Raw genomic sequence first — 25,419 nt, 5'->3', positions numbered from 1 at the left:
TGTTCGAGAGCACACTCCCGATCTCTAGCCCATTCACAGATGGTGCGTGGTCATGAAGGCAGTCATCAGGAACCAACTAGCGACGTGCAAGTTAATTTAGACGCGTAACGCATGAACTGTTCGCTCAGGTCTAAGGTCTGGTTATTTTACCCTTGGGTCCGCCTTGTTCTTTTCCATTTTACCTTTTTGAATAATTTAGGAAACTATAGTGATTTAAGTTGCTGTCATATGTTACTGAAAATTCCCCGTAGGTAAATGCCTGGATAATTTCAACAGGGCTTAACTATTTCTTATGTTTATCCGTTTGCTTTAGCGAATAGCGTGACGTTTGAAAGCGTCAAAATTTATTTACTCAACGAACATCTAACAATCGAACAAGGTATATATCACGTATGCCTGCATTTAAATCTTAATAGTAATTTGATAATTATAAATGTTCCTAACTTCATAACAAAATTATTAAAGAACATGACTTCTGTAATTTACTATAGTAATTTCGCTTAGGGATTTTATGAATGAAATTATTACTCATTAGTAGTAGAGTGTCCATAAAGTCCTAGTACCATTCTGAGCAATAAATACTTGTAGTGGTACTGGGGCTTTATGGACACCCTGTATTTTTTGTAGACAGGTTAGACGACCCATTTTTGGGGTGAAGACGGTCAGAGAATGAATGGGACGAGAATACCAGATGGGCTTCTCTCTCTCTCTCTCTCTCTCTCTCTCTCTCTCTCTCTTACTGATGTCTAGTAAATATCCGTTGCCTTATTGTGTGAAGTAAGTATCCGGTTTCTAACCGAATTTTGTAGGGGTAAGTTCAAAGCGATTGTAATTCTTACCAAGCCATAAGGTATGCCGTTGTATAATAATAATAAGAGTCGACGTGGTCCCAACGAAGTGTTATCACCTAATAAGCGGGGCCAAACTATTCATAGGACATTGATGAAACGTATCCTCCAAGGAAGGACTCTTCCTCCATCTTGGGATGCTAAGGAACAGACGATCACGCCATCCATCGGTAAGATCATAGCAAGAGTACGTTGCGTACACTACAACTAGTACATACCAACGAGTTTTATGCATCGGTGCTGCCGCCTAACGTAAAAGTTCTCGGTACTGACGTCTTGCGTGGAGGAATGCCGATGATGATGGTGAGGTCCATATGAATAATGATGATGAATTGTTTATGAATAATGATGATGAATTGTTAGGCTGTGGCAGTGTCATGAGAATCTCACGGGATCCGTTTTCTGAACTTTTCGAATTTTGGAATTATTATTATTATTATTATTATTATTATTATTATTATTATTATTATTATTATTAAACCAAACAAAACTTATTTAAGTTTTCTTCTGAAGATGGAAAAATAAACCCGCAAGATTACCGAGTAAAACTTTTTTACTTGTAAGTATTGACATAGTATTAACGCTCGAGTACTTTCAGGCCCTAGCTATGGCCCTTACTCGGTAATCTTGTGGGTTTCCTTTCCATTATTATTACTATTTATTATTATTATTAGATGAACCCTGTTCATATGGAACAAGCCCACAGCGGCCATTGACTTGAAATTCAACCTTCCAAAAGGATGTCTATTAGAAGTAACAGAAGGCAAAGGGTTTTGATGTGAATTAAGTAGGATAATATTTATTAAAGAAATAGAATGATGAAGTTGCAAGATGCTATTGCAAGGTTTTATAAAAATTCTTATTGTTTATAACTGCATAAAAATCTGCAGGTAACGATGAAGCACAAAATTCCTTTGTACATGATTGCGTTTTAGTGTTTAGTTCATTACGGGTACTCAAATTATGAAGGCTTAAAATAGATCGTAACGCTGCTCAGTGAATGTTTGAAAATTAATTTACCGTTTTAAAAATGTATTATGTACAATGCCTGTTTAGATATACGCTTATATTTTAACATCATCATCATCATCATCATCATAATAATAATAATAATAATAATAATTGCTTTATTTCGCATATAATACTCCTGAGTGAATTTCAAACATAGAGGTTAACTACAAAATACTAATAAAGTAGATGAAACAATTACAGGTTTAATACATATTTAATACAGGCTTAACTTATGCGTATACATTACCTGTGAAATATACGCAACAAGATACGGGTATTAACTCTTGTTGGAGACTAGTGGAATCTACCCGGATCATACATTTCAAAGCTTTTCTTTTTTTAAGGAGTGTAAAACTGGTGAGATGAACTACGAACTTGTGTTGCATGACCAAGCTTTTTTTATAAATTTTTTTTTTTTACTTCCACATTCTGCGACCTGCAGAATCATGCTCAACTAAACTGGTTATATATAAAAAAAAAACCTGTTGAAGACGATGACTTTAACCTGACTTTCCATGTAACAATTTGGGATTTTTATTTCCTTTTTTTTTTTTGCGCTTTACCGTGCCCTTGACATTTATCGGCGTGCTTTTGATGCGAAGTTCTGTCCTTTGAATCATTCCTTAAATAGCACATCGCTGTTTCAGACATTTGACGTTGCTTATAAATATATTTATTATTATCGTCTGCCAGTTGGAAATTCCGTTCTCGTATATGAGTTACATTTTTCAAGTGTAAAATGCTTCTATCTTAATATTTTGTTTATATCTAGAAATGTTCTGTTGCCCAGTTTTGTTTGGTCTAAATAACGTTATTACACCTTTTGGTATTATTACACTAATAATACCAGTGCTATGGAGAGACTGATCTGGAATTAAGAAAAGTTCCCCAAACAGTTAGATATCGGTTTTTTTTTTTCTCGGACTAGATTAATTGTTTGTCACTTCATCACATAATCAACTTTAGAAGTTCATTAGGTAGGGATTGACGGCAGCAATAAAAAATAATAATGATTATTTATTACATGGACTCTCAGCATGTGCATATTCCAAGATAGTGCCTTCGCATTAACCTAACCTGTATATGCAGTATAGAATATTCCAATACCTTAGGTTAGGTTTCTTCTGGGTTTACGGGCTGTTCTAGGAGGAAGAGCCCGTGCTGGCATAAGGCCAGCTAAATCTAAAACAACGTTCTGGGTTGCAACGTTTGCACTTGACGCTTCAAATTAACGGCTGTTTGCTTTTGTGGTTAGATATTATTATTAGTATTATTATTGTTGTTGTTGTTGTTGCTGTTGTTGCTGTTGTTCCGTTTTTTTACATTATAATGATAGCAATATGAGAGGCCATTTTTTATATAATAATGATAGGGTTAACATTCAATTAAATTTGTTGCCGCATTGTCTGACTTAATTTTTTTTTTATTGCAGTTTATGACATTTCCGGCCGTTTGTTAATCATGATGATATTTTACTTCTCAGAAACCGTTTGAGGTCATTACAAATTGAAAAGCTGTTTGCACAGCATTGCATATAAGTCCTTGCTAATTATGATATACAAAGGTCTTCCTACCTACGTGCATTAAAATCATCGGTGGCAACAAGTTATTCTTAGAGGGAAAAGCGTTAATATTCAATAAATTTGCAATAGATTTTAATATGAAAACTGACCAGCGCAGTTATTATACTCTTTTTATACCTAGGAAATATCTTTTAGTTTTTGTATCTCCTTTTTTTTTACCTTCAGAATATAATGTTGATATTTTCATGGATGTAATGAGCTTGTTTTTTTTCTCTTGGTTCGATTTTGCGTGATTGTGAAAACAGTCTCTTCTCGTACAATCACGAAGGCGATTGCTTTTCCACTTCTTATTTAATGCGGTTTTCTCATTTTTTCATCTCAACTTTCTACTCGATCGACTTTTCAGTTTTTATAAAGATGTTAAATACCCGCAATGTAACGAAGTTTCGAGAAAAAACATCAAGTTGAGAGAAAGCTTTGTTGGTGGTAGAGACTCGGAAGGTCTTTAACGAAAGTAACAAAAGGAAAAACAACTTTCCACCAGGATCTTCATGTTTTCGTTGGGTCGTGAGTTCGCTATGTTTTTCATTTAGAATTTCATTTATTTCACACTGGTGCTCTAATAATAATAGTAATTCAAAGAAACCTCATAATCACATGAGTTGATAAAATAAAGTGGAAAAGAAAATCCACAATAATATGTCTGTTTGATCTTATTTAAAATACAAAGCAAAGAGCTTTCGATGACCTGCACGGTCCTCCTTGAGATTGACAAGGAGGACCGTGCAGGTCATCGAAAGCTTTCTGCTTTGTATTTTAAATAAGATCAAACAGACATATTATTGTGGATTTCCTTTTCCAATAATAGTAATAATATCAAGGTCGACGGAACTAACTGTGCCCACTTAACCGTGCGTGCGGTTGAATATGCCCCAGTAAAAAAAATAAATAAATAAATAAATAAAAAAAAGTATTTCGAGTTAGAGAGCCCTTGGGGTGATTGAAAGAAACGAGGCATATTTTATTCACGTGAAGGTCAGCATTGAACAGGATTTTTTTTTTTTTTTTTTTTTTTTTTGTGAAGCGAAAAAATATTGCGAGGCATTTTAGACATGAAAATCCTTGAGGACAGGTAACAACTGCGTCATTGATGACTAACTGCTTTTTTTCAGGTTTTCAATTTCCAAGGCCCATAATTATCCTGGAAAAGTGGAACAAAGGACAATTTTTTTTCGACATCTAAACGAAAAACTTGATTTGCATGGAGCAGCATCAGCTATATAGTAGACTCCGTCATATTTTAGAGAAGTGTAATTACTGAACAGGAAGAGAAAAGGTTGAATGGCATAATTTGGTGATGGACAAGGAAGGGAGACAGGTAGGTAACTGTTAAAGTGTTAACTGATAGCATAAAACAGTTACATTTAAAAAGCTTTCAGATAAAAATGGAATAAGCAAAGAATAACAAACAATGAATGGAGGAATATAAAGACACCATCGGGAAATGCATGATAGGCGGAGAGTAAGAAAAGAGTATTCGAAAAAGATGAACCGTAGGGAATGGTAATAGAGAGACAGAACGCTAGAAATCAGTTTAAAAGTAAGGAATACAGATATGAGATTGTGTTTGGCTAATGAAATAATGCAGTAGAATTTGTCAAAATATTGTGATGGGTTGATGTCAGTTCGAAGTGCAGATACTGAATTCGACAGTGTTGTTCAATTCAGCTAATATCTCTGTCCATGGTTGAATGAATAGGTCACTGTTTATCTGTGCATCAAACCCAAAGGGCATCAGTTCGAAACATGCCCGAAATAGATCTATTTATCATACAATGTCTTTTCTTTTGGATAAAGTGAATTAATGTTAAAGCATATTTGTGGTTTAATGTTATATATATATATATATATATATATATATATATATATATATATATATATATATATATATATATGTGTGTGTGTGTGTGTGTGTGTGTGTGTGTGTGTGTGTGTGTAGAATCTGCTCGTCATTTTTACCAGATACATATGAAATTGTAATTGCCACAATCCCTGTTAACTTCTCAAATTCTTTTTTTTTTTTTTTTTTTTTTTTTTTTTTTTTTTTTTTTTTTTTTTTTTTTTAGATACGCTTGTCACTACATAGCCTAAAGCTCCACCTTCAGAGAAATTGAAGAAATCATGATGTCCAGTAGCGGAAAACGAATCCGGGATATCATAATCACGACGAGGTCACATTGGTCAGGTCGGCAAGGTGACCTAGTCGTGATTATATATATTCTAAGAGCAGAAAGGAAGTGATGTTGAAAACCTAGAAAAACGCATTTCTCTCACCGTTCAGAAAGTTTTAATCGGAAATCATATATATATATATATATATATATATATATATATATATTATATATATATATATATATATTTAACGATGAAATGTCTTGAATTTATTTTCAAAAACACCGCAGCTACTGGTACACACACACACACACATATATTATATACTATATATATATATATATATATATATATATATATATATATATATATATATGTATAATATGTATGTATATATATATATAATATATATATATATGATTATATATATATATATCTCTTATGAGGTCAAAATGACACTCGTTTAAACAAATGAAAAAAAAAAAGCTCCTGAGGTAGTAACGTGGCCTACCTTTCATGTTGAGTGCCATCCCTGAAGTTAGCTGAAAAATCAAAGTATCAAATTCTAGGCTAATTCAAACTCCCCCTGTTACAAAAATATACTTTTTATTTCCCAAAATTAGCTAACATGAAAATGGAATAAAATGGGTTAAGAATAACTAAAAAAGGAACATTAAACTATCATATTCTTCCCAAAATCATATTTAAGCAAGTATCCCCTTTTATCTCTTTCCATCCAAGAATTCTAGTTTTATCAGAAGTCAAAACATGTCAAAGAAATCCCATTTTTCTATATGGTGACTTCGAATCCATCTGAAAATGAGAATATAATTATCAGACAATTAAACATTAATGTTCGTCAATAAAATGTGTGTCACATCGCACTTCCCTTTCTCTAGAACTGAAGTAATTGTCATTTCACTTTCTCCTTTTCCGACGGACCTCCAACACCTCTTCTACACCAAAATCACTACTGCCCACTTTGACAGTTGACCGTCAGATTCCTCCGCCAATGCACATACCAGTGATTATATGTAATTTTCTGTGATTCGTATTACGAACTCACATCCACTAACAGAAACTTCATACTCGATAACTTTGTCTTTGGAATGCGTCAATGAACTCAAATTGTGCGTACTACATGTTTCCTATTTGTTTTTTTATCTCAGCATCTCCGAGGAATCCAGCGTTTTGCATCTGTCTCCAACACGGCAAGAGCTAAGGTTATCAACCCCAATGTTTGATATATATATCTCTACCAGTGCCTTTAAGATATATATATATATATATATATATATATACTATAAAATCACAAAAGTAAGCACGTGATTTTGTTTAACAGCAAAAGCCACAGGGAAAATTTTTAAAAAATGAAAGACAGAGTGCCAAGTACTTTCGTGTATTTACCACATCTTCGGGGCACAAAGTAATACAAAACGTAAAAACTATTGAGCAAGAAAGCTCTCACAAAAGCAAAGTGGAAAAAGAATTATATATGTATGTACAATAAGGCCATTACAAACAGAAACAGCATTCGTCCAGATTACCCACCGCTTAACACCCCAACAAGTCAAAAGAAAAAAAAGTAATTGCCCAATGACCCAATTACTTAAGAAGAGAAAAAACACTGACTATGCCAACCAGTTTTTTTATAAAACAACTGAACTCACAATTATGAATAGTAACAATAATAACGGCACGAACAAACATACTTAAAACACCAATAAACAAAGATAACTGATTGAACAATATTGTCAATATGAAATACATAAAAATAAAAAATAAATAAATAATAAATAATAAAAAAAAAAAAAAATTTTTTTTTTGACTAGTATAAAAACTTTAAGGATAATGTTAAAAACTCACAAGAAAATACATAGAAGGAACTTGACAAATACACTAAATTAAAGAATAATGTAAAACTCTTCACTATTTTATCTATGATAAGACTGTCTAATTTGTACATACCAGGGGGGCCTCAAATTTAAAAGTTTTCCAGATAAGTCTTTATAAAAGCAGATTCAATTATATTCCTACTAGTATAATCATTACAAAATAAAATCTCTTTTGCCTCTGTCCAATCAATCGCATGGTTAACATTACTAAGGTGAATAAAAGGGCACTAGAAGTCTGTCCTGTTAGAACAGGACAGACTTCTAGTGCCCTTTTTATTCACCTTAGTAATGTTAACCATGCGATTGATTGGACAGAGGGCAAAAGAGATTTTATTTTGTAATGATTATACTAGTAGGAATATAATTGAATCTGGCTTTTATAAAGACTTATTCTGGAAAACTTTTAAATTTGAGCCCTGGTATGTACAAATTAGACAGTCTTATCATAGATAAATAGTGAAGAGTTTTAACATTATTCTTTAATTTAGTGTATTTGTCAAGTTCCTTCTTATGTATTTCTTGTGAGTTTTAACATTATCCTTAAAGTTTTTATACTAGTCAAAAAAAAAAAAAATTTTTTTTATTTATTTATTTATTTATTTATTTATTTTTTATGTATTTCATATTGACAATATTGTTCAATCAGTTATCTTTGTTTATTGGTGTTTTAAGTATGTTGTTAGTGCCGTTATTATTGTTACTATTCATAATTGTGAGTTTCAGTTGTTTTATAAAAAACTGGTTGGCATAGTCAGTGTTTTTCTCTTCTTTAAGTAATGGGTCATTGGGCAATTACTTTTTTTTCTTTTGACTTGTTGGGGTGTTAAGCGTTGGGTAATCTGGACGAATGCTGTTTCTGTTTGTAATGGCCTTATTGTACATACTATATAATTCTTTTTCCACTTTGCTTTGTGAGAGCTTTCTTGCTTAATAGTTTTTACGTTTTGTATTACTTTGTGCCCGAAGATGTGGTAAATACACGAAAGTACTTGGCACTCTGTCTTTTCATTTTTTAAAAATTTTCCCTGTGGCTTTTGCTGATATATATATATATATATATATTATATATATATATATATATATATATATTATATATATATATACATATATATATAGTATATGATAGTTTATGTTTCCTTTTTTAGTTATTCTTAACCCATTTTATTCCATTTTTCATGTTAGCTAATTTTGGGAAATAAAAAAGTATATTTTGTAACAGCGGGAGTTTGAATTAGCCTAGAATTTCATACTTTGATTTTTCAGCTAACTTCAGGGATGGAACTCAACATGAAAGAAAGGCAGGCCACGTTACTACCTCGGAGTTTTTTTTTTTTTCATTTGTTTAAACGAGTGTCCTTTTGACCTCATATATATATATATATATATATAGATATATATATATATATATATATATATATATATATATATATATTTTCTTTGCTTCTCTCCAAGCAAAAGTTCAGGATGTATGTAGCTACGTGAACAAAAGATTTCGTAGTTTTTTTCTGAATGTAGTTCTCGTTCTCTCTATTTATTGATACATCCTCAAGAGACCTACTGTTTTTTTTTTATATGAATATCATGTCCACATTCATTATATATCATATGTTGCTCTCTCTCTCTCTCTCTCTCTCTCTCTCTCTCTCTCTCTCTCTCTCTCTCTTCGCTCTCTCTCGTCCCCCCCCTCTCTCTCTCTCTCTCCATCTCTCCTCTTCCTCTCTCTCTCTCTCTTATTTTTATACTTATTTAAAATCATTTTAATGGTTGAAGTTGGGAAAGTTAGGAATGATGACCATAGGAAATGTTTCAATATCAAACTTACGCACAGAGAGAGAGAGAGAGAGAGAGAGAGAGAGAGTAAACGTGTACGATGTGCTTCTCGGCTGAGTCTCCATTACAGTACTGCCCAGATGTTGTTGGTTGTCACGGTTGTGGTTCCACCCCAATGAGACCTGGGATCAAAATGCTGACAAGGATGAGGACTAAACTCCTTAATTTCTTAGAAAGTTCCCAAGTAGTTCTCTGCCGTTAACATTATCATAAAGCAGTGGCTTAAAGGTCAAAATGAACTTACTTTTACTGAAACCTGTTACGTTTTATGCTTATCAATTTCAAGAATACTTGTCATTAACACAATGTTTCTTAGAGCGTACGTTGAACACTTTTTAAAACCACTTGTCAGTAACATGATGTTTCGTAGAACGTATGGGAACGATTTTGAAAATTCTTTTCAATAATAAAATGTTTTTAGAAAATATGTTGAACAGTTATAGAAATAATGTCATGGGCATTGTTTCGTAGAACCTATGCCGAACAATTTTGAAAAATACTTGTCATTAACGTAATCTTTCTTAGAACGAATATTAAATTATTTTACGTTTTTAATTAGTTCAAACCAGCTAATCCAGACAAGGGATTAATGATGAATCTCCTGAATCGACCGCGTACAGTGAGCCATGACCAATGAGTTACAGGTTGTAAACTAAGCACATTTAAACCCTTAATACTATTGTAAATTTATATAGGTTAATTTAGGAAAATTTTCTTTTCATTTATTGAATGTCTGAGGTATTCTAAGTAATCTTCATTAAGTTTACGTGAAGGTGTTGTATAAAACAAAGGAGATATAGTGTTCTTACCCTCGTTATCTATAGAAAAATTAACCTACAGTTGTGACATATCAGGCTTTCCTCTTTTCTTTTTAGTTATTTTTATTTTTTTTACAAAATGTCTGATGCAGTTGGGATATATCAAGCTTTTTTTTTCTCAAAATATCCGACACATGTGATATACATTTTTTTTTTTTTTTAACAAAATATCTGACACTGACTACCATTAAAATAAAGTTAATACAAACTGAAACTATTTTAATGCAAAGACGAAGGATGGTCAAATGTTCCGTTGTATCAACGAGTCCTGGTTCAAACTGAAAGAAAGGCCACGCCCGCGTCATCTCAACTCTGGCCCGAACTTGATCTGCGATAAAGAAGGATTACACGGCAAAGCTGATGCCCCTGAAAACATAATATCTCAGGTCAGGAATGATATTAATCGCGCAGTCAGCGTCATTATTGGCGCCCCAGGCAGCATAACGAGTGTTTTGAGATTGCAAATGAGTGGCATTTGCTCTTAGGCATAATACCCGTTAGCATTTGCCCTCCGTCCGGATATCTATGTATGTCCCGCCGAGAGACGAGAGAGAGAGAGAGAGAGAGAGAGAGAGAGTATGCTTGGTGACTCGTTCACTGACCTCTCCAAACAAGGTTTGCTTGCATTCCCACCAGACCATATTGCAAAGATCTTGCTTACTCTTATACCTGAGAACGTTTGTGGTAATTTTACATAATTTAATGAATGAGTGCGTATCATTTAAAGCATCCGTTGCTTCATTTTAAAGGCGGTAATAGTAATAAAAGGCATTTCCGTTTATTGAAGCAATATTATTATATGATTGAACAGAAATTTTAAAACCCGAAATAGTTCTAAAAGCCATCGTCATGGTGATCAGGTATAAACGCTTGTTTGCTTATTGCCCGCACATAACGGCAGTGGGGAAAAAAGAAGAAAAAAAAACAAAAAACAAAGACAAATTAGAGGACAGCGAACCGTATATGAGTGTAAGCCATATTGTTTAATTCGTGTAGGCTGGCTCATAAATGAGAGTCGACACGACCATGACTGACAGTTGTTCAACGTGTGTATAATATATATATATATATAATATATATATATATATATATATATATATATATATATATATATATATATATATATATATATATGTTTGTGTATATATATTTATATATATGTGTATGTGTGTGTGAATGTGTGTGTGTGTGTGTGTGTGAACACGTGAGCATATTAACGAAATAAATTATGTATGTAGATACATTTTGATTTCGTCATTTTTATCTTTATTTTTTTTATATAACTGGTTATGTGGAAATAGAGCAATACGAGATGGCATCAACCTCAGTAGGAGGGTGAACTTCCTTATAGTGACTGGTAGGCATATTCTGTCACTCTTTTCTTAATGGCACATTTCGAATACTTTTTAAACAAATATACGACGCGAGGGAATTATTTCCCTTAAAAACGCAATATTACTGGGGAAACTAATTCTATTTTGCTTGAATTGGAGATCTATTAACTCCCAAATTATATTAATCCCGTTTGAGTCCCAAATATTTATTGTTAACGGAAATGAGTGAAATTACTACTTAATGCTGTTAATAGTTTTGTGCCAAAGTAATTTAAGTCTGATTTCCAAAGATAATGTATTTCTCTTCTCTAAATAACGGTGTACCCATTGTAAATGATAAAACATGTCTTTTAGTTTTCACACTGAAAAAGTTTTGCAATTTCTTGATGGCTGTTGCTTGCACTTGGCATTTTTTGTCAGCATTTGACTTTCACTAGAAAGAGGAAAAAAGAAGAGTAATGAAAGTATAAGTCAACATTACTATTTAATGAATCTTTTGAAAGTGAGGATGCTTAAAGTCCAGTAAAATGCGATGGCATCATAAGAATTGTGTCTATAAAAAACCCAAACATTCAAGCTGTAGTCTTCTTCTTCTTCACTGCGCAAAGAACAAATGCTAACTTTTTCACTGTTCGAGAAGTTGAACACAGTTCCGAAATATAAAGAAGGTAATGAATTCAGCCTTTATGAGCACACCAAGAAGGACGACTTTACTTTGCAATGGGTCCTCAACATTTCGGTTTTGGTAAATAATCGAAGGTCATCGTCCTCTGGCTACTGTTATTATGACAATCTCTCTCTCTCTCTCTCTCTCTCTCTCCTCTCTCTCTCTCTCTCTCTCTCTCTCAACCAGGTCATCATGGTACACTTTTTGTTTTTACCAAAGTCTCCCATGTTTTTGTTCCGCGAGTCGCGATTGTTTGGCTTCTCAGTATCTCAGTATCTTCAAGGAAAAAAACAGCAAGCAATTTGTCAGAACATGACAGACGAGGTCCATCTTCTTAGAATTGCGAGATGAAGGGTTCAGTGATTGTTAGTAATTCGTCGCATCTTTCCCTTCCTTTTAAACATACAATTTTTTAGGTTTATGTGCAATTTGTACTAACATACGTGGACTGAAGAACGAGACGTGAAGACGAGCTAAGAAAAATCGAGGGTAAATGAGTAAACAAGGCCATCTCCTCCGCGGAAGAGATTGCTTCATAACCCGTTAGTACAGGTGCCGGAAGTGAAAAGATAGCGACTTCCATTTTCACCTGAAAAGCAGCACTGAATAAATTTCACCTCATTAAAATGAATTTCAGATGTTATTTTGAAAACTGATGAACAGAGAATCACCGAGTGAAAAGTTACTTGATAAGATTTTAATCTACTTCTCATTTTAGAAACTGAACTTGTAGTGGGGTTTGTGAACCCAGCAGGAAAGTTTTAAAATTTCAGATATCAACAAAAATCTCATGTTTATTGACTCGTATTAGACAGCTTAGAAACTTTTGTGGGAAAAGTATAAAACATCTACATGATTCTTGAGCGCATTGACAAATAAATTTAGCTACAGAATAAATATTCCCAGAGGAAGCAAATTATACGTAAATAAATGGCAAATGGAAATTTTAGATATTTATCTAAGATTTAAAGACGCATAAAACCAGGGACATCATGTAGTTATATAGCATATTTAATTGAATGCGATTAAGAGGCGATTAGCGGTATTACCTGAGAGTTCAATTAAATTTCCCTCCCTAAGAAATAATATAAAAAGTACACTAATTGCAAGCATAACTTACCGGCATCCACACCATTGATTATTCTTAATAATAATTTTCCGAATCAGATTAAATTATCATGCATCCATAGAAAAGATTAGACTTTAAAGAGGGATATAAGGTAAATACATATATATATATATATATATGAATAACTTGATCACGAAGTATATAAAACGTGATTAACTATGTATAAATAAAAGGTTTTTTTTTTTGTTTTCTAAAGGTTTTTTGCCACGAAGGAAAAAATGAAAAAGCGAGATAGCCGAGTACTTTCGTCCTATTCGGACCCTTTACTGAGGCAAAGGGTCCGAATAGGACCGAAAGTACTCGGTTATCTCGCGTTTTTCATTTTTTCCTTCGTGGCCAAAAAAACCGCCTTTTATATATATATATATATATATATATATATATATATATATTATATATATATATATATATGTGTGTGTGTGTGTGTGTGTGTGTGTGTGTAAATCTAACGGTACAAAATACTTACCCATGTTTATCATGGCATTTTAATCGTTATATCATATAGTACCTAATTTTCTATTACACGGCTTATAACCGGGGAGAAATCAAACAACTACCTGGAAACGAAATGTGTCAAATCATATAATCAAATTTAGAGATGAATTGTGCTGTGTGTGTTGATACCTTCAGGTTATAACGTATTCCCCATAACATCGGATTCAAGACAATTCCTCAATAAGAATACACTTACAGTGGACCCCTGAACGAAAATGTACAAGATTGTATTCAGAAGCATAAAAAAGAAAAAAAACTGGAAATTCCTGACGAATTATTCTGTTGCCGCCATTCAACAAACACTGATTACTATTTTTAAATATATATATGTGTATATATATATGTGTATATATATATATATATATATATATATATATATATATATATATATATATATATATATTATATCGCTCATTCAGTTTCTTTACCATTGTTTACTTGAAATATGGAAAAAAGATAGGTATAAAAACTTGAAGCCTATACCTGTTGAGAGAGAGAGAGAGAGAGAGAGAGAGAGAGAGAGAGAGAGAGAGAGAGAGAGAGAGAGAGAAGCAACCCCACGCCCTGCTATGGCGTAGAATTATTATCCGAGGAAAAAGTTCCCAGAAATCTTAACTAAACGAGTAAATGACTTAATACTGTAGTAGTATATGGTGTAGATGATCAACACCCTCGAGAATAAAGAATGGAAGAGGAAATGGGTCCATTTGTCGCTTCATTGTAAGCCGATATTACCGAGTCACTGATTAGCATCATTATAACCTGCGTCTGTACTTAGCGACATTTTAATAGAAGTGCTAAAACTCTAGTTAACGAGTACGCGTGTAAAGCAGATGGTTATTAGGGAATGATGTTATTCCATACTGGTGATTTGTAATGGGGAGGAGTATGTTATCAAGCTTTTCTCTGTAGTTAGGAAATGCTTCTCGAAGACAGTCTTGTTCATGACTTACATCTTTCAATTGCTGCTTTGTATATGCTTATAATATAGGCTCCCGTGGAAGTGAATATGCGCGCGCAGCATCTATCTGCCTATCTCTCCACCTATTTAACTGTACGTCTTTTGAACTATGTACCGGTTCTCATCAAATCTTTTGCGATATGGTTATGCTATGCACTTACCTCTATTGGCGACTGATCAACAGGTACTTAATTTACTGCTTAGGTTAATAGAAAGATTGTGTATACAGTGCATAAATGCGCAGTAATGTATGTATATAAATTTGTACATACACACATAGACATATAGATTGCGTATACACTACATAAATGCGCAGTAATGTATGTATATAAATTTGTACACACACACACACACACATATATATATATGTGTGTGTGTGTATAAATTTATATACATACGTTACTGCGCATTTATGTATAGTGTATACACAATCTTTCTATTAACCTAAGCAATAAATTAGGTACCTCGGTGTTGATCAGTCGCCAATAGAGGTAAGTGCATAGCATAACCATATCGCAAAAACCGTTACATAGTTCAAAAGACGTACAGTTAAATAGTTGGAGAGATAGGCAGATAGATGCTGCGCGCGCATATTCACTTCCACGGGAGCCTATATTAGAAGCATATATAAAGCACCAACGCATCCTCCTCACGCAACTCCAAAGTTCTCAACCTTCCTATGTACAGTCGGCACTCGTCACTCGCTGAGATCGTTACCCCGGGAAGTGCCGTTCTCTGCAGTAGTTCCCTAACAGTATATTTTGCCCCTGAGAGCGAGTGGTTGGGGTGAGAAAGATGGTCTTGCGCGGACCGTCAATACGAGTTGTTCATTCATCGTGCTGTAACAGACTGTAAATTTTTTAATTGATGAAATACGTTGAGTTCTTAAACGGATTCAGAAAATATATATCAGGAAAGAAAAAATAAAACTTTTGGGGCATTTGTGATTCATCGCGCCTTACGAGTTATGAATAATTCACCTTGAGTAACTGACTGTGACGTGTGAACTGGTGGTGTACGTCGTTCGTTGTGTTAAAAACGTTTAAGCTGCAAAACGTCTTCATAAAACGTCTGAGAAACGAAAAAGAGTTTTTCGACAATTTTAAATAATCCCGTGTCTCTTGATTGAGAAAACTGGGTAGAAAATTGTGAGAAATAAAACGTATTCAGAAAATGTATAAGAAACTAGAGAGAACTTTTGGACAGTTTTAAATAACCGCATTACGTTAGATCTTGAGTGAGACAACAGCTGGGTATTGCAGATGAGAAAGGGTATCATTCCTGTTCAAGGTCATTCATCTCGTCCGGGGCACTAACGGGTTAGGCCGTAGGGAAAGCAAGCAAGCAAGTAAGTACTCGTCTAGCGGAGGAACTTGCTCTAGATCAAGCTAGAAGATTCGACGGAATTGTTCTCCGTTTGATTTTCTTAAGGAAGTGTGATTGAAATTAATATTGAGAGACTATACATGTGTATACATGTGCACAAGTGCAATTGCATTCATAATACATGTCAACGCGCACGTGCATGACCATGGCTTTTTATATCTATTAAAAAATATATGTATATATATATATACATACACATACACATTCCCCATTAATTCTGTTACAAGAATTCTACAACGAGGCGTAGACTGGAAGTAAATTATTTGCATGACCCATTCATTATTTTTTTCATATCATGGATGAACTCCCTGTACAAAAAACTTCTACTATAGTCTTCGCTTCGTGTATGCACACAGAAAACTCATAAGTAGTGCGTCTAAACCGTATTGCACTCACTGCGCCATTCACATCTAAATTGCTCGCATTCTTGAGTGCATGCTTCTGTCATCGACATTCATTTCCACAAATCATATCTGCTTGGACATTCTGGCTTCTAAATTATCATCCTGAATTTTTTTTTTTTCATGTGGCTAATGAAATTGCCTTCGTTGCCCGAAATGAATTTGAACGGTATATGACTTCATATCCCCAGTTTAACGTAATTTCTGTAATCAAATCATTTTCTTTGTTGAAATGGGTGCTGAGCGCCTCTGAAACCACTGTTGCTGAATTAGAACGATTATTATGATATTCTTTGATTTTTGTTTTTGCATATTCAAAGTTAATGGCAGTTCGAATTTAATTCTTTAATAATAATGAGTTTTGATGTATTTGGTTACTCTTTACAGTGTCATTTTTAACCTAAAGGTTGACAGAACTCCATTTCAAATAATAACTCACTGACGGAAATGACTCCTGATGGGCCATTTGCAGTCTGCACTGACTAGGCCTTGTTGTCTCTTTCATAAATGCTCAAAATTTTTATTTTTATATATCAGCGTTTTTACAATAAAAAATTTTGACTTCAGGTGTCTTTGTCTGAATGTAACACCTCCACTTGCAAGTGTTTCTGTAGATAAATATAATAGCCGTTGGTAAACATATATATATATATACAGTATATAATATATATATATATATATATATATATATATATATATATATATATATATATATATATATATATATATTTTTTTTTTTTTTTTTTTTTTTTCTTCTTTTTTTCTTCTTCAGAAGTATACACACACGTTTAGATTTGCTGCTGCATAGGCTGGGTCCAGGACCCAGCCTCTCTTTTGACTGACCTCTGTTTGAATGTGTGGAATTAGGTTACCTCGGTTCGAGCTTCTTGACACTACGTAATGTCAATGCTGTCTGTTATGAAATCTGCATTTTGATGCTACAGGTGTAAAGTTTTTGGATTGATATAAATCTTACGTCAACGGATGATATTGCTTAATTGAAATTACAGAAATGAAAGCCATCAGGATTTTTTGATAATTTCTAACGGAAATTAATTCCATAAAAATATATACGAATGCAGCACTACGTGGAAATATATTCTTTGTTAGGAATAGACGATTGCAGGAGAATAAAACCCATTAGGTCATTTTTTGCTTCTATTCTGTCTGATATATACAGCGCTGTTCTTAGCTTACGAGAGTTCCTGGTTTCATCTTCAGAGTTTCATCATATGGTTTCCAGTTGTTGATGATATACACACAATTTCACGCAAACTATTTACACAGCACTATTTTGGGCTTACGACGGCTTTTAGTGTTCTTGTTGTTGTTTTTGATTAAGTTGGCCTTATGCCAACACGGGCTCTTGTTCATAGAGCACCCCGTAGAAGTGTCCTTTTGATATGCTTTTCAGTTGTTGCTCAAGATTAAGCCGGCAGCTCTTGCTCTTAGAGCAGCTCGTAAAGTTTTTGAGGAGCTGCTCCATGACCTGTTCATTTACCGTAAAGCCCTTTTTCACGTGCGAGGTCCCCTGTATACATTTATGGAGTCCTCGCTAATCCTTTGCTTTGTTTCAATCTGAGGATTTTCAGTAAACCTCTTGCGGTCCTGAAGTTGTGGCTCTATGTTTAATGTTTAATCTTTTAACCGGATCTAGGCTACTAAATATTTTGTTTTCAAGTTCCCATTCGATAACTTTACTTTTTATTACTGCGTTAATTTCATTGATTCATTTGCTCTCTTCAAAGCCCATCTTATCATTTTATCCTAACAGTTGTTGCAACAAAAATCATAGTATGGATGAACTTCGTAGAGAACAAATTGTGTTCTCGCTTCCCTAAATAATGGGACCAGGGATTCTGTAACTCGACTTTGTTCATGACACTTTAGAGGCCATGACGGATATAATTCAAGCATTTAATAGAATAGGTATTTTAACATTTATTTCGTAACAGTTAATAATATATCTTTTATAAACAGCAGCATCACAACTCCAAGTTTTGATGTAGTACGTTCAGGAAAAAAATGACTCCTGACCTCAGAATAATTTCCGAGTGTCTGTTGAGTCCATTTTTGGAAAACTTTCTTTTTCAGAAAAGGCTGTCAGCAAAGTCTAGCTGAGGCTGATTATTTCGTAATGAATGACAGTCGACATAAATATTATTATTTGATGGCTGTATTCCCGGTCGTGAAGGGTTTTTCCATATACACAAGTGCATTTATTGTATAGTGTTAATTATTTTGAGTACTGCAGAATGAGTAATTGCGCGTTGCATAGGCTCCAGGCCACCTAAGAATTCGCGGTTTTCGAGGCTGCTTGAAATTAACCAGAAAACCTTTTACCATGCTGAACACGTAAATTCAAGTTTACGCTCTTAATCTAATTAGACCTAACCTACGGCCGGACCCTTAAAAAAAGAAAGAAAAAAAAAATAGTAGTCTCGATTATTCAGGACCCCAAGCCTGGTACCTCCACCTCACTTCAGTTGCTGCTTCCGTCAGAAGACCATTACCATCGAGTTTCCCTAAACGAATCAGTTTGGAGGCTGATAAACAACGGATTGGGTAGTTTATCCTGAAGCGAAAAGGTTGAAAGGACTGTAGAAACGAAGGAAAATACGAAAAGTGCGTGAAATCAAATACAGAGAAGAAAAGGAAAACAGGGTACATGAAAAAACAAAAGTACATGAATAAAAATTCTGGAAAAAAAGGAAAGATACACTAGTTGCAATATCGAAGAAAGTGGAAAAAAATACAAAGGTATGTGAAATATGATGAAGTAAAAACTGAGGTACAGGAAATAAAATATCTGGTGGAAAAGGATATAAAACTGAAGTACATGAAGTAAAATGTGGAAAGAAAAAAAAAATACATCAAATAAGTATTTGGACACAAGAACCGTAGACACATCACTGTAGGCTCAAGAAATTAAAAGGGCATTTCACTTTTGGAAACTTCTTTATACTTCAGTGAAAATTACGAGACAACTAAATTTTAAAGATAGAAGCATCTAAATTCCTGTATCAGTATTCATTCTGAACCAGCTGTTCAACTCTTTTAACATTAATTTGCTCCATTTTTACTACCAAATTGTGAATAATTCTCTTGTGAGATCCCAGTGACATTCTGTAGTTGTAGCAAATGTCTGCCATCAAACACTTATCTAGTCGTAAATATGTTTTCTAAAGCAAATATTATGACTTCTACAACTTTTTTCAACATTTATGACGAAAAATTATTAGGTAAATCAGATGAAGTTCTGGTAAATTGCAATATAACAGCATAGCAAAATAATAGCATACTATTTAGCAGAGCATGTATATAACTTTCTTTTAATACACAAAATAATGCGACAACCAATCAGTGTCCACATCTAGTCCAAGGCAAAATCAAGAACAGAATTGGAAGGAAAAGGTTGGAGATAAACCTTGAGAAAAGTAAAAAAAAACTTGCCTTCAAAGGAGGACAGATTGTAATGTCAGATGGGAAAAAAAACACGACAAGTCATCCAACAGTATAATTCAAAGACTACGACTTGGTAAATGAGGGAACGGCTGACCTTTCTGGTGTTATGAAAGAGACTACGATAAAAAGAACTACCAATACTCGTGGGATTCTCTAAAATCGAATAGTATCTATATAAAAAGACAGATATACCACTTTGCTGAGAAACACATAAGAGAATCGTGGCATTGTGATAAAATATGCCATTTTACCTTTATTTTGAATGTTTTAAGCAACTTTCATGGACAGATAATATGGATTTAAGTCTGAAAACTGCATTTAAAATCTACATGCTTCATTTCTTAAAAATAAATTTATCCTGGAAATGCCTTTCTGCAAATAAAAAATAAAAAATTCTTTTGGCACAAGTACATTAATTATAAACACAGGCGTGCGTCTCTCGATTATAGGAACATTAGAGAACATCGCACACGATTGCTCTCATCTGACTCACGCCAGAAAAATGTAGCGATAAGAATAGAGAGAAGACAACTTTTAATCTTCAAGAAAATTTTTCTTGACTTCTATAGGTAAAAAAAAGTGAGAAATATTTTGTGATATTTATGGTTCATACTTTTGGTATGTGAAAAGATATGAATAAAAACACAAAATCACGTAAATATACTCCTTGAGAGTAGAATAAATCCAGGAAGTGCATGTAGCACTGGAGTGGAGCGTCATCAAGCTTTTGACACTCCAGACCCGGAAGTGAGTTTTTATTTTTAGTTCGTGACTTCTTCTCCTGCGGCATCAATACCCAATCATAATGTGCAAGTAATTCTTGTCTTCAACCCGTTTTCTTTTATGACTCGACGACCAGCCCTCAGTTTTGGGAGAGTTGACCCAGCAGTCGCTTGATGCATTCCAGTATTTCCGGCCTGAGTCCGCTCCTCCCCTGATACCGTCGTTGAAAACTCCCAAATATCACGTTTTTTCTCGTATTTCATTCTAAATTTCGTCGCTCAATCTCCTTGCCCTCCCTTGTCATTCGAAAACATGAATCATTTTAAATTGCTTTTTGAAATTTAAACATATACTAGTCTGTTTTTCGCGTAGTCTCTGCAAACATTCAATTTCCACTACGTAATATCTACAGATATTCCATCCCCACGAATATCATACAGTTAGGGATAGCAATGGTTTGCAGGGTATACTTAATATAAAACTGACTCTCTCCTGAAGAACTAATATCGCATAGGACCTCCTTTGGCTCCGTTTGTGATAGTGAACTTCGTGTAGGATAAAAAAAAAGGGGGGGTTCTGTTCTTATCGTGGTAATCCAGTGTATATAAATGTCTAACACTTACATTTAATTTCATTCCAGTCTGTGATATATTGATATCACCAGATAAATATTTAAATGTATACATACAGACGCAAAACAAACAACGCACGCATATATATATATATATATATATATATATATATATATATACATATATAATATGTATGTTTGTTTGTATGTATATGATTAACTTGATCACGAAGTATATAAGACGTGATGCTATGTATAAATAAAGGTTTTTTGCCACGAAGGAAAAAAATGAAAAGGCGAGATAGCCAAGCACTTTCGATCTAGTGCGACCCTTTACTCAGGGTCGCACTAGACCGAAAGTGCTTGGCTATCTCGCTTTTTCATTTTTTTTCCTTCGTGGCAAAAACCTGTGTGTGTGTTTGTGTGCGTGTACGTGTGTGTGTGTTTGTGTACGTACAAGCAAATGCACGCCAAACAATTACAAAGTGGTCTTTCCAGCCGCTGGCTGTTGCAATACCTCAACTGAATAAGTTCAACCGCAACGTCCAGGAAAAACGTGAAGCCGTTTCTTCCAGGTACTATCATCTGCAGAGCTGAATCTTTTCTCCTTAATAACTTTGTTGATTTACAGAATGGCTTCTGCCACAAATTCCATTTACCTGCCACATTTCTCTGTAATGTTTATCGTTCGTTTGAAAGTTTAAATGGAAACAAGGCTCTCAGTTCCATGCGTCGTGAACCTGGAATGGTAATCCACATTCTTGGATCTTATTCTCGTAATTTATGCAAATAGCACGCGCGTGACAATTTGCGTGACTGATAATGGAGAGGGGTTTCTGGTGATTCTGGTCAGTGGGTGTACGTGATATAGTATAGTTCCAATATTATATATATTTATATATATATATATATATATATATATATATATATATATATATTATTTTAGTTCATATATTTTATGGAAAATTATACGCAAAACACATATTATATATATATATATATATATATATATATATATAATATATGTGTGTGTGTGTGTTTGTATATATATATATATATATATATATATATATATATATATATATATATATATATATATATATACAAACACACACACACACACACATATATATATATATATATATAATGTGTGTTTGCGTATAATTTTCCATAAAAATATATGTAACTAAAATAATATATATATATATATATATATATAATATATATATATATATATATATATATATATATATATATATATACTGCAAATAATTGGAAACCTTTAAAAATAAGAATTAATTTTACCAAAAGCAGCTAAGATTAAAGGAGTACTAAGCCATTTAATACATACAGATGAGGTTGAGCGTCAGATAAGGAACAGCTGACCTTGTTTATCTAGGCGGAGATAAGAATACTAAGACATTTAGATGTAAGCATTAAGATGAATTACTGTCAGGCCTTTTAAATCTCCTTCCAATAGCTTGTGTTGAATTGCGTCATAGGTATTGAGAACTGTACTTAAAATTAGAATTAATTTGATACATTGTAGCTGTATTATTCGCTTTAAAAGGTTTCTAGAGACAATATTATTATATTCTTGTTATGAGACCTATGTGATTTTTCACTTAGGGAACCAAAAATAGCAATATTCTTTTGGCCAAGTTTTATGTTGACCGTAATGGCATTTTATTGTTTTATTCACTCTTAATAACTATTATTCATAATCTATATATATATATATAAAAGTTATATATATACTATATATATGTATGATATATATATATATATATATATATATATATATATATACATCGAGCTACAAATGTCTTTCAATATCTAATTCACTCTACCATCGGAATTAATTAATAATTTTCATATATGCTTAACCAAAGGGGAATTTTATTAGAATTGTCGGCGCCCAGGCGCGAACCCAGGACACCATACAAATCCAGGAACGTCAGTGAAGCTTTTTACCCACTGACGTTCCTGGATTTGTATGGTGTCCTGGGTTCGCGCCTGGGCGCCGACAATTCTATTATTGCCTAATAAAATTCCCCTTCGGTTAAGCATATATGAAAATATATTAATTCCGAGGTAGAGTGAATTAGATATTAAAGGACATTTGTAGCTCGATGTATGTATATGAATCACGGTAATGTGATATGACTTATATATATATATATATATATATATATTATATATATATATATATATATATATATATATATATATATATATATATATATATATATATATATATATATATATATATAATTGTCAAGAGTGAATAAAATGCCTTTATATATACGTATGTGATTGCGTGTGTGTATGTGCACACATATGTATGGGCAGTTTGATTTGCTACAAGAATCAGCTTGCATTCCATCTTATATTCCTGTGGGAAATAAACTGAGGAAATATTCTTCAAGTTTATATCTCGCCCTGTATTACGATCTCTCTAACACTCAAAATCGGTAGGATGTGGCGAAGGAGAAAACTGAACGTAGCCACATCACTTAGCTATTTAAATCTTTACCTTCATTCCAACCCCTTGTTTATGGTTTTACCTGAGACCTGTCATCTACCGTAGTTTCCGCTTGGGCTTTCATAATGACAGCTTGACGGCGACAGTTCTTCAAGTAGATGGTTGATTTGAGATCTTGTTACGGGCTGTTGGAGAGCAGGATTCCAGGGATGACTTAATCTCTAGATAGATAGATAGATAGATAGATAGAACATTAAGCCAGTAGAGTGACCATTGACCCCCTAAATGCCCCTTGCTGTGCACATGTCGCGGAAACTGAGATTTGGCACAGCAGGGCAAAAATTATACCATATCTTTTTGTTGATATGAAAAAAATATTAGGTTTCTAATGAAAATATCTTATGTCAAATATGTTTCTATTTGTTTTAAGCGCACATGGCTAAGTTGCAGAAAACTTTCAGTTGAGTAGGTTTGACAGACTATAGGCGTATAGAAAAGAAGTACAGGCAAGTCGTGAAGTTAAGACGTCATTGTGGTCGATATGTCTGCTCCTGTAGAATACACACACACACGCACACACACACACACACACACACACATATATATATATATATATATATATATATATATATATATATATATATATATATATATATATATATATAAGTATCTGTATTCTTCCGTGCAAATCGTAATAAGCATTATTCCTGAAAATGCTCTCCCTCACCCACAGCGATGAGAGCGACCGGAACCTCGTTAGCGGTAACGGCGCTGCTGTTACTTGGCGTTTCCAGGGCTGCAAAGATCCTCATCCTGCATCCTATGCACGCAGCCTCCCACATCCTCACCCTCAGACAGCTTGCCGGCGCACTGTCGCAGCAAGGACACAAAGTAAGAGTCATATTGCATTGTAGAATATTTTATTTGAAAGCGTAATGGTTCGTCCTCAATGTAGTAAAACATGTCATGTTGGAAACCTGTCGTATACTTGTTGATCACATCATTCAATTTTTGTTGTAAGTTGCCTAACAAAAGCAAAAGTAAATAGGTAAGTTTTAAATTTAGTCGGGAAATGAAGGCGCAGGTGATATTTAAAGACCTGACATATGAAATGCAGTCTGTGAGCTATCGCTTATCAATTTTCACTAGACAAAAGGTGACTGAATTTATTTAAAAAAGAAAATCCTTTTCTTCCCAGATCGAGATCGTCAGGTGGAAAGATGAACACCACTACCCGCCCATCGGCAACCCTAACATAACCGAACATGAACTCGCCATGAATAACACGGAGGGCAACATACCTCACGTTTCCGTGGAGGAGAGAGCCAGGTAAGCAGCGGCGCTCAGACGCCAAAACGTTTGCCACTATTTCGGAAAGTTAGACAGGAACGTTTCCCGACGTTTGGTGTTTAACAAGAGCGAGGCACGAAGAACTTAAACTACACCTTTTTCCCCTTTTCTTTTCTTTATTAACAAAACTAATATAAGTGATCAAAAAAATTTAAATTGAAATTTAAATATGACATTTCCATATTTGTGTTTTTTTTTTTATACAGGACTAATGCAATTAGGAACCGGAAAACAAAATACGAAACCATATAATACCTTATCGGTTTTTCCTATTCTATTTTATAAACAACGAATATAAGTAATGACAAAAATGAAATGTGAAAATGAGATATTTTGAAGTTTCAATATTTCGTTT

The 25,419-nt window shown here is 33.7% G+C and overlaps 1 protein-coding gene across 1 annotated transcript in view; it reads left to right on the top strand.

Annotated features, from left to right (window-relative positions):
* The first annotated feature begins 15,356 nt into the window (after nt 1–15,356).
* LOC135213423 (UDP-glucuronosyltransferase 2B19-like) overlaps nt 15,357–25,419 on the top strand; it is a 24,739-nt gene continuing 14,676 nt past the window's right edge. The window contains exons 1-3 of the mRNA XM_064247384.1: nt 15,357–16,031; nt 24,448–24,605; nt 24,913–25,043. Coding sequence (XP_064103454.1) covers nt 24,450–24,605; nt 24,913–25,043 — 287 coding nt within the window. The 5' untranslated portion in view covers nt 15,357–16,031; nt 24,448–24,449. The remainder of the gene's footprint in view (nt 16,032–24,447; nt 24,606–24,912; nt 25,044–25,419) is intronic.

This window comes from Macrobrachium nipponense, chromosome 42 (assembly GCF_015104395.2).
Source record: "Macrobrachium nipponense isolate FS-2020 chromosome 42, ASM1510439v2, whole genome shotgun sequence".
NCBI lineage: Eukaryota > Metazoa > Arthropoda > Malacostraca > Decapoda > Palaemonidae > Macrobrachium > Macrobrachium nipponense.
Note: the sequence above shows the minus strand (reverse complement) of the source record. Positions and strands in the feature narration are given on the sequence as shown.